The 14,911-nt window shown below is 42.6% G+C and overlaps 1 protein-coding gene across 2 annotated transcripts in view; it reads left to right on the top strand.

The window, feature by feature from the left end:
* RIN2 (Ras and Rab interactor 2) overlaps positions 1 to 14,911 on the top strand; it is a 214,463-nt gene that overhangs the window by 174,274 nt on the left and 25,278 nt on the right. For both annotated transcript variants that reach the window (XM_075339393.1, XM_075339394.1), the window contains 2 exons: positions 250 to 341; positions 9,586 to 10,686. In XM_075339393.1, coding sequence (XP_075195508.1) covers positions 250 to 341; positions 9,586 to 10,686 — 1,193 coding nt within the window. The remainder of the gene's footprint in view (positions 1 to 249; positions 342 to 9,585; positions 10,687 to 14,911) is intronic.

The following is a 14,911-nucleotide window of genomic DNA, read 5'->3' as shown; positions in this document are numbered from 1 at the left end:
CCAACAGAGTAGAGTGGGCACTTCTGTGTATGGACACTGAACAGCATTGTATGTGCATCGCACACTAATGTTTCTGTTTCCTTTCTCAAAAACATTAAAAAAAACGCATCAAAACTGCACTAATGAGAACTACATTTATGGGGACCTATTGGGCCCATCTTCTACATTCCGATTTAGCCATGAAAATTCTGCATGATCAGTAGTAAAATATCTCTAATAATTCTACATTTTATTTCTCTTTACCAACAGGGACGTCCTTCCGTTTACCCTGAAATTGCCTCACGCCATTGCCAAAGCAAAGTCAGATGCTGAACTTGAAGATATTTCTCATCTGGGGATCGGTGAGTATATTTATTAATAATTATGCCCCAACGTAAGATCTCATACTGTTTGGAGGTGTAATAAGACACTTATGGAGGTGCACTTCTCAATGCATTGCTAAAGAAAATGGCTCTAGCCATAGAGGACATTACCAAGACACAAGGAGTTGTTGCCAGCTTCTTATTTCTTCTGCATGGTTTCTATGCTATGTCTATGGTGCCTAAGCTTAGTGCGTGTTTACATTGTATGATTATTGTGATTGAGCATACCCATAATCGTCCAGTGTTTTACAAGTTGTCAATCACTCCGCGAACAAGCAAAAAACTTGTCTGCCAATTGAAATTATTTTTAAGCTTCCTTTAAAATCTTAGTTCTAAGCAGCACATAGTCCTGTGCATATAAGACGTGCTGCCGAGAACACTGACCGTATATCTGCACAATACAATCTATTAATAATAGATCTGTGCACATATTAAACGGCTGCTGATCGGCTTGTATGTTGCCCAGTTGGCCAGTGTAAACAACCCAAATCATTAATGCTTCAAGTGGGGTTATGTTTTGCTTTTTGGTTTTTTTTTTGGGGTTTTGTTTTTTTTATATCAAACAAATTTTATTAGGCATGTTATAGTCATAACAAATCATGGCATCATCAGAATGCAATATATATCAAGGCTTACAATATTCTTTATATAACTATAAACAGCCCATCCCTTTTCCCCTCCCTTACCACCCCTTAACTTGAGAAAAATTTGCAATACAAGTCATACCAGATACAAGATCATAAAAGCAAACAATTAAAGAGCACATCGCTGGCAAGCGCTCATCAGAAAGCACAGAAGGACTTCGAATCCACTCACCCCATTGTTTACCGAACTTGGGAATGGCACCTCTTTTGATATAAATTCTTTTCTCCATTAAAATGATATTATTTAGGCTGGCAATTATCTCGGATATCCCAGGGTGGGTTAATGTTTAACTATGAATTACTTAACTTATTTTAACCCAAGAACCCCTTTATCACCTTATCAGTGAGTGTTTGACCCCTGGGACCCTAACAAATCAGCATAATAGGGGATTTTATCTCCAACAGGGCACTTTGATCCCCATTAGAAAATGGAGCGGCACCTGACTGCGGCTCCATTCATTTTCATAGGGAATGAAGCGCAGTTCGAGCATGTGCAAAGCCACTTTACTGTAAAAGATAAAAGTTCCCTATTCTGTTGATCGGTGTAAGTCGCGGTGGTTGGACTCCACAGATCAACCAGTTATCATCCATCCTGTGATAACTTCTTTTACCCGGATATCCCTTTAATGGGTCACATGTAATAAACAGATCTGAAACGTAAAACATAGAATATTTATGATAACAGTACTTTTGTAAATCCTATACACTTGATTCCAAGGACATGCGTGGCAAAATCTACATTAGTAAGCTACCGGAGCTAGCAGAACATCGGTCAGTACAATGCCATCCCACCAGACTTTTCTGCATGTCCTATCAAAGTTTACCTAAAACTGTAATTGTGTCAGCTTTTCAATTAATTACGGGTATGAAGTTTACACAGACACAGCACCATACACAGTAGAGTGACTGTACTTGGCCATGCAGCTCACTTAAATAAAGCCAGGTTAAACAGAATTCACATTTTTTTTCAAACTCTTAGAAACTGAACATCTTTCATCAGTGTTCTGGATCCAGTTTTCATTTATTTTTGGTCCATGTGCCCATTTTTTTCCCATCTGTGTGTCATCTGTTTTTCTTGTTCGCTTCTCCTAGCAATCAATTTCTTGCACTAACCCATTCACTTGAATAGACTGTTTCAGTATTCAAGTCAGGTAGGACTTGGTTGTATTAGGTTTTCATGTGGACCACGGATCAGAAAAACAAAACAAAAAAATATTACATGTGAAAACTCCCCTGTTACCAATATGCAAAATATGTAACCAGGCAGAACATTAAAATAAACAAATAATTACACCTTCAGCCCCTTTCACACTGCGTTATGACCTAGATTCACTGGTCTCAATGAGGCTTACGTCCAAAACCCCCCGCAAAACTGGTTTCAGATGTATGCGCCAACGGGGCCATCGACTATAATGGTGCACCATGTGCTCTGTCATGCACCATTTTTGGGTTTATACACTTTCTGCAGGTGGATACCCAGATGCAGTCTACTATGTTTGGGTGTCTGCCTGCAGAAAGCATATACGCCCAAAAATGGTGCAAGACAGAGCACACGGTGACTCCGTATGCACCATTATAGTCAATGGCCCTGTTGGCGTATGCGTACGAAACCCGTTTTGCGGGGGAATTTGGATGGAAGCCCCAATGGGTCCATGAATGTAGGTCATATCGCAGTGTGAATGAAGCCTTAATGTGAATTTATCTTAAAAGGTTATTTCCTTTTCTGGCATGGAAATACCTGCTTTTATAAGGCAGCCAAAAGTGGTCCATACAACTCCAAGAAGTGTATGGGGGTTCCAGAAGTATAGCACGGCACACTATACACTTCCTTCACAAATAATTTTTCATTCCTTTACTCTAACTGAGACTTTATCCATTCTGAAGCTAACTTTAGAAACTTACAAAAAGCAGATTTTCTGACAACCTACTTGGCTTGCATATGATAAACATTTGAGCGCTCTCGTCTTTCCTCCTTTTCTACATCAGTCTTGGGCCTCCTACAAGTAGGCCAGACATATGTTTGAGTTCTTCGCAGAGTTTCCTGTTACTCATGGTTATAATCTATGAAAGCACACAGCATGTCTTTTTTTTTTTTTTTTTTTCTGACCACGCACTATGATAAATTCCTGGTTTAGCAATCCACACGCATGCAGCTGTGTGTTTACAGGCAGAGAGGGAAGGAAAAAAGCTGAGCAGCTGATGATCTGGGCCGAGGCTGAAAAAAGGAGCTTTCAGCTTTCATTTGCCTTGCCTGCCCTTTCTGCAAAATACTCTTTTTGTTCCCTGCCAGGACAATACACTTGTCCTGAAATGTTACTTATAAAAGCTGTTCTTGGTCAGGTGTGTGTGTGTGTGTGTGTGTGTGTGTGTGTTCACTCTGCAGCAATAACTCCTGGCATGTGTAATAGGTGGATTGTATTAATGTGATGTACGTGCAATCTAAGGCGCGTGCTCACTGCAAACTCCTAGCTGTACAGCGCCATAGTCAGCATCCATAGCATGCAGGCATACAAAAGTTCACATGTGCCATGTTTTATCAGACTCCGCATTACTCTAACACCATCAATTCTAGAGAAGAACATCTCCGTATTACAATGCCGTTTGAAGGATCTTGCGCCTTCTAGGCCACAAGGATACCCAGCAGAGAATGCTGGTGGCAGAACTCAAGATTGCCTTGGCCCGGCTGCCAGGGAGAACTGCAGATTAAAGGGAACCTGTCAGGTGCAATATGCAGCCAGTGCCACAAGCAGTTCTGGGTGCATATTGCTAATCTCTGCCCAACTGTCCCAGCATTTACTAACATACATAAAGAGATCTTTATAAAAAGTATTTCTAAAGATCTTATATCATATGCTAACGATCGTAGGGACTAGTTGCAAGGGTGTTCTTGCACCTGACTAGTCCGCCCTCTTAGCATGTTGGCACGTGCAACAGGGTCGAGCCAACATGCTATTCATTGGCCATCGTTATCGGCAGTGACGTGTGAACTTTTGTCTGTTGTCACTGCTTCAGACCGCCGGGTTTAGGGTCGGTGCGCATGATCAGAAGTCCCAGCACTTCCAGTCATGCGCATTATAAAGCCAGCTGTATGCATCCCGGCTATAGAGAGGTCTAGTGCGCATGACCGGAAGTGCAGGGATTTCTGATCGTGCACACTGACCCTAAACCTGGCTGTTTGAGGCGGTGACAACGGACACAGGAATGCGCGTCACCGCTGATGACACTGGGCATTGTTTAGCAGGTTATCACACCCCTATGGGCCTGCTAACATGCTAAGAGGTCAGACTAGTTGGGAGAAAATCACGCCCTTGTGACTAGTCCCTGCACTCATTAGCATATCTTAAAGGATCTTTAGAAATACTTTTTCTAAAGCTCTGTTTATGTATCGTAGTATAGCCTGGGATAGTTAGGCAGGCATTAGCAGTATGTACCCAGAACTGCTTATGGTTCTGGGTGCATATTAGACCTTACAGGGTCACTTTGACAATGAGTTTACGTGAGGTTTCACTTGATTTGTTATTGCCTGCTCATTTTTTTATTACTTTCTTGGTTAAACTAAATGTGAGCTGTTTGTTTGTCTTCATCATCAAAGGGTTCTTTACAGTTAGAGCAGTCAGACTGTGGAATGTCCTACTACAAGAGGTAGTAGTGGCAGACACTGTAAAAAGGGCTGGATGATTTTCTCTGTATGCAGAATATTGCTACTTATTGTGACAAAAATGTATGATTGGTGGAGAAAGGTTGAACTTCATGGATTTAGGTCTTTTTTTCAAACTATGTAACTATTATTTGACCTTGGCCAGACTCCGGCCATATATCTATTACCTTAGGGTACGTCCACATCTACTGGAGTTGAAGAGAACTTTTGGAGCATATGGAGAAAGCATATCTGAAAACGTAACAATATTGTGGAAGATTTTTATGCAGATTTATTTAACGTATTTGCCTGCTTAAAAATAGTTGGACTGCTGGAATAATAAGGACTATACTCTTCCCTGGTCCTGTATATTTGCCTCCAGCTATGGCCTGAATCACATGTGACCATTGCAGCCTATGATTGACCGCAGCGGTCACAAGGATTGTGCAGAGATTGGTGGGGGCCATAGATGCTTTGCCATAAGATTTTCAGAGGAGATATAGTTTGGGGTTTCTTAATTTTACACTTATCTGAAATTGTTGATTTTCCTGTGGTCCTGGCAGGTAATGTGCAGCAATATCAATGACAAGTCTGTGTGTATTCTGTAGCAGGATTAGACATGTTGCATATTTAAAGTCTGCACCACATGGCAATTTCTTTGTGGCAATTATCTACTACATATGGAAAAGATACATTCACACAAGATGATAAATGAAAGCAATAGCTGCCCTTGGACGTAGTCTGCTGACCATGTGGACCATGACCTCCGCAAGTCAGTCCTGGATGTGAAGATATGAGGTCCGATGGATATGACTAAAGGTCGCTTTACACGGAACAATATCGCTAATGAGATGTTGTTGGGGGTCACGGAATTCGTGACGCACAGCCGGCCTCGTTAGCGACGTTGTGGCGTGTAAAACGCACGAACGACCGTTAACGATCAAAATTTCTTACCTAATCGTTGATTGTCGATGCGTCGTTCCTTTCCCGATTATCGCTGCAGGTTGTGCGTCGTTCCTGCGGCAGCACACATTGCTATGTGTGACACCACAGTAACAAGGAACATCATCTTACCTGCGGCCGCCCGCAATGAGGAAGGAAGGAGGTTGGCGGGATGTTCGTCCCGCTCAACTCCGCCCCTCCGCTTCTATTGGGCGGCCGCTTAGTGACGCCGCTGTGGTTCGCCGGCCACAGCGATGTCACTAGGCAGGTAAGTAGTGTGACGGGTGTAAGCGATGTTGTGCGCCACGGGCAGCGATTTGCCCGTGACGCACAACCGACAGGGGCGGGTACGCTCGCAAGCGATATCGATAGCGATATCGCTGCATGTAAAGTGCCCTTAAGGCTATGAAATGTCTAAATATATAGTTTTCAGCATCTCTACCTGTACATCCAGGGGTGGGAGATCCAAGTAGTTTTTTTTACTTGGATGCTGCCTTCTTCTAGTTGGTTGTTGGTGACGATATATTGTTCAAGTTTAATGTAAAAAAAAAACCAAAACACCATGGAATTCCTCCTCTAGTTAAGGGGAGAATTGTATTTATTAAGAGTTTTGCAATAATGATTTTCACAGCAAAAAAAGTTGTGATGTGATGTATGTCTTCAAGGCTTGATGTTTTATAACTGCGCCGGTAAAGCCAAAGTCACCGCACAGGACTAACCGAATATTCAGGCTTGTTATAAGCCACAGTGAAATGACAAAAAGATATATATCAGCAGCACCGAAAAGTCACTCAGCTGAATGACTGCACAAACATTAAAAGGGTAAAAAAAAATAATTATCAAATATATGGGATTCACCACAGTATGTCTACAATCCTGGGATCACATGTATTATGGATGATTTATTACATGAATGCTCCCACAACAGATCCCAATACTACACAATATGACCCAGCAACAATATTACCCATTGACAGGTCCTGATACTACACAATATGACACAGCGACAGGTCCTGATACTACACAATATGACCCAGCGACAGGTCCTGATACTACACAATATGACCCAGCAACAATATTACCCATTGACAGGTCCTGATACTACACAATATGACACAGCGACAGGTCCTGATACTACACAATATGACCCAGCGACAGGTCCTGATACTACACAATATGACCCAGCAACAATATTACCCATTGACAGGTCCTGATACTACACAATATTACTCAGCGACAGGCCCTGATACAACACAATATGACCCAGCAACAGGTCCTGATACTACACAATATGACCCAGCGACAGGTCCTGATACTACACAATATGACCCAGCAACAATATTACCCATTGACAGGTCCTGATACTACACAATATTACTCAGCGACAGGCCCTGATACAACACAATATGACCCAGCGACAGGCCCTGATACTACACAATATGACCCAGTGACAGGCCCTGATACTACACAATATGACCCAGCGACAGGCCCTGATACTACACAATATGACCCAGTAACAGGTCCTGATACTACACAATATGACCCAGCGACAGGCCCTGATACTACACAATATCACCCAGCAACAATATTACCCATTGACAGGTCCTGATACTACACAATATGACCCAGCGACAGGCCCTGATACTACACAATATGACTCAGCGACAGGTCCTGATACTACACAATATGACCCAGTGACAGGCCCTGATACTACACAATATGACCCAGCGACAGGCCCTGATACTACACAATATGACCCAGTAACAGGTCCTGATACTACACAATATGACCCAGCGACAGGTCCTGATACTACACAATATGACCCAGCGACAGGCCCTGATACTACACAATATGACCCAGTAACAGGTCCTGATACTACACAATATGACCCAGTAACAGGTCCTGATACTACACAATATGACCCAGCGACAGGTCCTGATACTACACAATATGACCCAGCGACAGGTCCTGACAGTATGACCTAGCGACAGGTCCTGATACTACATAATATGACCCAGCGACAGGTCCTGACAGTATGACCTAGCGACAGGTCCTGATACTACATAATATGACCCAGTGACAGATCCCAAAACTACACAATATGACCCAGCAACAGGTCCTGATACTACACAACATGACCCAGTGACAGGTCCTGATGCTACACACTATAACCCAGCGACAGGTCCTGATACTACACAATATGACCCAGCGACAGGTCCTGACAGTATGACCTAGCGACAGGTCCTGATACTACATAATATGACCCAGTGACAGATCCCAAAACTACACAATATGACCCAGCAACAGGTCCTGATACTACACAACATGACCCAGTGACAGGTCCTGATGCTACACACTATAACCCAGCGACAGGTCCTGATACTACACAATATGACCCAGCGACAGGTCCTGATACTACACAATATGACCCAGCGACAGGTCCCATTACTACACAGTATGACCCAGCAACAATATGACCCAGCCACAGGTCCTGATACTACACAATATGACCCAGCAACAGGTACTGACACGACACAATATGACCCAGCAACAGGTACTGACCCTACACAATATGACCCAGCGGCAGGTCCTGATACTACACAATATGACCCAGCAACAGGTCCTGATAATATGACCTAGCGACAGGTCCTGATGCTACACAATATGACCCAGTGACAGGTCTTGCTACTACACAATATGACCCAGAGAGAGGGGAGCCAGCACGATCTGAAATTGGCATGCATCATATAAAAAGTGAAAATTCACAGATTTATTCCAACTGTACTACAATAAAAAAAAAAAAAAATGAGATTTTTAGCAAATAATTGATCAATTTTTTGAGCCACCCCTGCCAACGTCACGGCAAATCTCAATAGGGGGGTCCTACTCTACATTCTGTATTTCATGTGCCATGCGGCCTCCTAGATAAAGTTAAAAGCAGAACCATAATACAGCACACATACCTGTAACCTGTATATAACCGCTTCTATGTTGCAAAAAAGGCACTTGTGGATAGAGACCAGCCCAGGTCCCAGCATGTGGAGCAAGCTCTGCACCATACCAGGACTATATCAGAACTGATCCTCCCAGTGCCAAACAGCAACCATTGATAAAGGAGGACCAGATCCAAGATGGTGCTTAATTAGCAATGCCTGTGGAAAGGGTGAGGCAACTGAATCTGAACAGCTACCAACAGGAGGAATACAAAGCAAACCAAAATCAGGCGTGCATGGCATGGTGGTGACCGGCCACCAGAATTTGACCCAGCGACAGGTCCCAATACTACACAATATGACCTAGTGACAGGTCCTGATACTACATAATATGACCCAGTGACAGATCCCATTACTACACAGTATGACCCAGCAACAGTATGACCCAGCCACAGGTCCTGATACTACACAATATGACCCAGCAACAGATCCCAATACTACACAATCTGACCCAGCGACAGGTCTTGCTACTACACAATATGACCCAGCGACAGGTCCCAATACTACACAATATGACCCAGCGACAGGTCCCAATACAACACAATATGATGCAGCGACAGGTCTCGATACTACACAATATGACCCAGCGACAGGTGCTGGTACTACACAATATGACCCAGTAACAGGTCCTGATACTATACAATATGACCCAGCGATAGCTGCTGACACTACACAATATGACCCAGTGACGGGTCCCGATACTGCACAATATAACATTATGATATACATAGTATGGATTTCTGTTTCAGGTACAATTCAATGGCTGCAATTTCCCTTCTCTGAGTTTGTAATGTGAAGTAAATACCATTCTGACTTCTCCACACTTATTTGCCGGCGTTGTGCCACCCAGATGATGGTTTGTGGTTTGTCGTCTGTGGAAGAGTAGATTAACCTCCTTGTAAACTTGTGAAAGTTATTGATGCTATTCATTTTATATCCGACACATACGGTATTTGTGCACGTGTTTCTTTCACACATTGACGGTTGTTTTGTGTTTTTCTTTTAAGACTTTTGGAAATCTTCTGCAAACATCAGACCAAAATATCCTCCACCTTCTCCCAAGCCTCTCCCCCAAGGCAGTGTCAAGAGGCAGTCACATCATCTACCTCTTATAAATGGAGTGCATTCTCTCCGCACCAGAACGCCCTCAGAACTGGAATGTAGCCAGACCAACGGAGCTCTGTGTTTCATTAATCCTCTCTTCTTAAAAGTGCACAGCCAAGACTCAGGGGGAAGCTTGAAGAGGGACAGCACAAGAACCCTAGAAGCAAATGGCCTAGAGAGGGCGAGATCACCACCTCCCAGGCCCCCACCCCCTTCCATTAACAGTCGTCGCACAAACTTTCAGCTGTCCAGAGCTGTACAGTCAGAGCCAAGCATGCCAGAAACACTTATTGATACTAGGCACGGGAACTTGGACTCTCCTAAACTTGCTGTTCCGATCCCCCCTCCTCGCTTGAAGAAACAGGCTACCATTAACAGGTGGCAAAACAACGAACAGATCCCATCACTTAATAGCTCCTGTACGTCTTCTTTTGACTCTCAGCCTGAAGAATCTCCACTCCAGAAACAAATGCAGAACATGAACGTGAGCCAGATGAGCAGTTCACCTGTGCAGGGCACCTTACGCATACAGCGTCTGAGCGATATGAGCATCTCAACGTCCTCATCGGACTCTTACGAGTACGACCGTAGTATAGTGCCTGCATTTTACGAAGGTGACAGCTTGGAGGATTGTGAAGAAGAGAGTGATCAGGAGAGCATCGCGCCACCAGTAAAGTCCAGAAATAAGAGGGGTACATCTCTGGGACTCTCCAAACTCGTGAAAACTCACCTGCGTAAAATGAGTGGAGTCTTCAGTTCCTTGGTGACACCAGAGAAGAAGATGATAAAGAAGATTGTTGCCATGTCTCGGGACAAGTGTACGTATTTTGGGTGTCTTGTACAGGATTACATCAGTTTTCTGCAGGAGAATAAGGACTGCCACGTCTCCAGCACAGATATGTTGCACACCATCCGACAATTTATGACTCAAGTTAAGAATTATTTGGCCCAGAGCTCGGAACTGGACCCCCCAATTGAATCCCTGATTCCAGAGGATCAAATCGGTAAGACACAGTTATTTCATACTAAATCACAATGTATGTATTGCACAAGATCCTATAATGCAGCCATGTTATGGCATCAATTACTTCTGTTATGTCTTCATATATCTTCATATATCTTAGACCTATGGTTCATGGAAAAATATTAGGAATGGTGAATTCAATCAATGTCTTACAACGTGTAGCCCAAATTCTGCATACATCCTAGGAAATAGTACCTCAGATGTTTTTGTTTATCCATGAAAGGCACAGACTGCTTAAGTAATATGGACGTCAGGCCGGGGGGGAACATGAAAAGGATTCGGTAACGAAAACCACTTGCAGCGTGTCTAAGGCATCTGTCTTAGGAGTTAATCAATCGCGTATTAGTTGTCAGTGACAAGTGATGTATTTTACAGATCTTTAAGAGCTTGCACCCACTATATGATGAGGGTTGAATATGGCAACCTATACACATACACACTCGCACACATATATACGGTATATATATAAATATACGGTATATATATATATATAAATAAATATATATAATATATATTTAAGTCTGATGCAATAGAGATCTGTTAATATTCCGTTACAAAAATGCTTCTGCAATGCAGAGGTTAATGTCTACCAGGACCAGCACCCCTTGGCTCCTCTTAGGAATTTCTTCTGCTTGGCCCGTCCCTTTTTCCTTGGATGCTGCCAGGAAGGTATCTTGCCAAGCTACTCGCTGCTTTCAATTCACATATTCAAGTGGAAATGAAAACTGAGAAAAAAACCTTCCCAGGCTTGGCATCGGCAATGCTAATTAAATTATATTTTGCTGGTCTCCACTTGTCTGCATATGATTTAACTCCTTTTATGCCAGGCTTATTGCCTGTGCAAGAGACTCCCTGCGCCAGGATTTTGGCCTGTGATACATAAGTATAAAGTGTCAAGGACCTCCACCCCCTAGGCTTAATAGATGGGAACAAACAGGTGGCAAGCATTGCCCCCCCCACTGATCTAGTGTGTTAGGTATGGACAATTTTGCAAATGCTAATGCTCCATGAGTGACTCTGGAAGTTGGGATGCCCCGAGCAGTGAATCTTGAGCGTTTCGCCTTATATATACTGCTGTTTTGTGCTTTATGATTCTGTAAGTGCAGTTTCCATTGTTGATATGGGCTCGTTCTGTACCTCCAAGTGCCACAAATTGTATACAGAAATATCCAAAAATGTTGCATGTACCAAGCTTCGGGATTTCTCCAAGCCCCATTCAGCTGATTAAGACAGTCCATAACCAAGCTACATGTGATAGGGAGTGTTTCAAGTCATAAATAGATATAAATATCTTAAATTAAAACTATTGCTCCACCTTTTAAACTATATTAATTAGTAGAGAATTGTGTAATAAGAGGTTTCCTGGGATATATAGTATATTATATATGCTAATAATGTCCTCCCATCTCTAATCGGTAGGAGTGCTCAGATAACAATCTGTAAAGGGTTTTTCCAAGATGAGTCTTCAGGATCGTACGGCCCCCGACTTCCTGCTTCACGCTTCTGAAGATTAACAGTTTAGACCAGTGTTCCAAACTCCAGCCCTCAAGGCCTACCAATAGTGTCAATGTCTTAAGGATTCCCTTACTATTGCACAGGTGATCATGTAATCACCTCCACAGGTGATGACTCCAAAACCTGTGCCCTACTAAGGAAATCCTGGAAACATGCCCTATTGGTAGGCCTTAAGGACTGGAGTTTAGGAACACTGGTTTAGACCATCATCATAGACGTGCCACTGTTTCAAACTCCCCCGCCCCCCCCCCCCCCCCCCCGGCTTTTTTGCCTCTGCAGCATGCGAGAAGCACCTGGGGGGGGGGCAGAGTCTGGTCTGATGAATTGACCTGGCCAGCTTCAGAGCGGTGCCAGCAGGCTGCAGAGCATAAAACATGCTAAAACCGCATGCTAGCCTAGAAGATCATCTATATAGAGGTGGTTGGTAACCTAGGAAACAAGCTGTACACTTCAAAATTAAAATTCAATTATGAGATATGGGGTAAATTTACAAAGCTTGCAATTTTACCCATGGATGAACTTGAGACCACCCCTTTAAGGCTGCAGGAAATTGTAAATTCTGACATTTGGATACTGGCACCTGTAGTCTGTTTCTGTGATAGCTGAGATCATTACACTGCACTACATACATGTTGTGTGTGTGTGTGTATGTATGTATGTACGTGTGTATGTATATGTGTGTGTGTGTGTGTATATATATGTGTGTATATATATATATATATATATATATATATATATATATATATATATATATATATATATATATATATATATATATATATATATATAATATATATATATTATATATATATATAATATATAAGAGTGGGTCCCATGGATGACATAATATAGTATATTCCCGGCACTGCTAAAATTACCATTAGTGTTTGCATTATGTCAGAACCTGTCGCTGCCAATGTCAATGCTTTCCTAACCATTGTCAACAACACATTTATTATGTGAGCCTCTTAACTGAGTTGTTGCTTAATCCACCCACCCACGAGTCCTAGAAACCAGACAGGTTTTTATTTCCCGGGGCCACAGCACACTGAGCGTGCATCGACCTCCCTTGTAGGATGAAGTCATCCTACTATAGAACTTACAACACTTTTGTATGATGAGGGATTGTATTGTGACTAATGTTTATTATATATATTTATTAATATTGTGTCTTTTTCATTTACTAAGATTCACTGGTGACTTTTCTGCATAGCATATTTTTGGTGTATAAGCATCTATACCACATAGTAAAAAAAAAAATTTGGGGGGGCAGCATTCTTTGCAGGAAAAAGTAACATTTTCAGTAAAACTATATACATTTTTTTGTACATCATAGGATCACTTTTTTAAAAAGTTTTCACTTTTTTTTTTAATGAAATGCCATTCATCGCATCGTAAGGGTTATGATACGGTTTTATAGCTTGAATCGTTTCGGATGTGGCGATAACATGCACTTTTTTTAATTTAAGTTGCTATATAAAAACATATTTTTAATGTTAACAAAAATTTCCACACTTTATTTAGAAAATGTACTTTTTTTTTTTTTTACATTTTACCCCCTTTTATAAGTAATATTGTTTTACAAATGGCATGATATAGTAATTCTGGCCAACATATTGAGGTAATTTTTCCATGGGGTCCTCATCATGTAGTAATATGCCCATCCTTGTCCCCATCCTGTAGTAATGTGCCCTATCCTGGTCTCTTTCTTGTAGTAATGTGCCCTATTCTAGTCTGCGTCTTGTAGTAATATGCCCTATCCTGGTCCCCTTCTTGTAGTAAAGCCTTATCCTGGTCCCCATCCTGTAGTAATGTGTCCATCCTTGTCCCCTGTAAGAATGTCCCCATCCTGTAGTAATGTGCCCATCGTGGTCTCCTTGTAGTAATGTCCCATCCTGTAGTAATGTGCCCATCCTGGTCTCCTTGTAGTAATGTCCCCATCATGTAGTAATGTGCCCATCCTGTAGTATTGTGCCCATCCTTGTCTCCTTGTAATAATGTCCCCCTTGTAATAATGTCTCCTCCCTGTAATAATGTGCCCGTCCTGGACTCCTTGTAGTAATGTCTCAATCCTGTAGTATTGTACCATTCTGATCTCCTTGTAGTCATGTCCCATCCTGTACTAATTTTCCCTTATGTACTGTTCTTCATATACACATTAAAAAAAAAAAATCTTCTCACCTGTCCTCCGTTCCCTCGGTGTCCTCTTCCCTTCTTCTTCTTGCAGCCCACAGGCTCGTGGACCCCGTGACGTTCGCGGCCGATGCCTATACTAGTCAGTGCTTATTTCATTTGAATGAACAGTTGGCGCCATGCAGAGCTTCACTGCAGCCCTAAACAAATGGCAGCTGCCGGCCAGAGTCCAGTGCTTGATGTCCTATCACTACGTCAGCTGCTGGCCTGTGATTGGCTGGCGGTTGCCTTAGGTATAGCTGCAGAGAGCTCAGCATGGCGCCAGCAGTTGATTAAAATGAAATAAGCGCTGACTACTGAGGCCCCCGGCACCGATCGTCACGGGGTCCATGGGCCTGCGGGCCTCAAGAAGAAGCCTGAGGGGCCGCGTGTTTGAGACCTCTGATATATACTATAGAATACTTTATACAGTAAAGCAACATGATGTACAACATATGGATGACACATGTATCACTCAGATGCCCCCTGTGTGGTACCCCCATTGTTGGCAGCTGCAG

This window comes from Anomaloglossus baeobatrachus, chromosome 3 (genome assembly GCF_048569485.1).
Source record: "Anomaloglossus baeobatrachus isolate aAnoBae1 chromosome 3, aAnoBae1.hap1, whole genome shotgun sequence".
Taxonomy (NCBI): Eukaryota; Metazoa; Chordata; class Amphibia; order Anura; family Aromobatidae; genus Anomaloglossus; species Anomaloglossus baeobatrachus.
The sequence above is the reverse complement of the archived record's forward strand: the minus strand, read 5'-3'. Positions and strand labels throughout refer to the sequence as shown.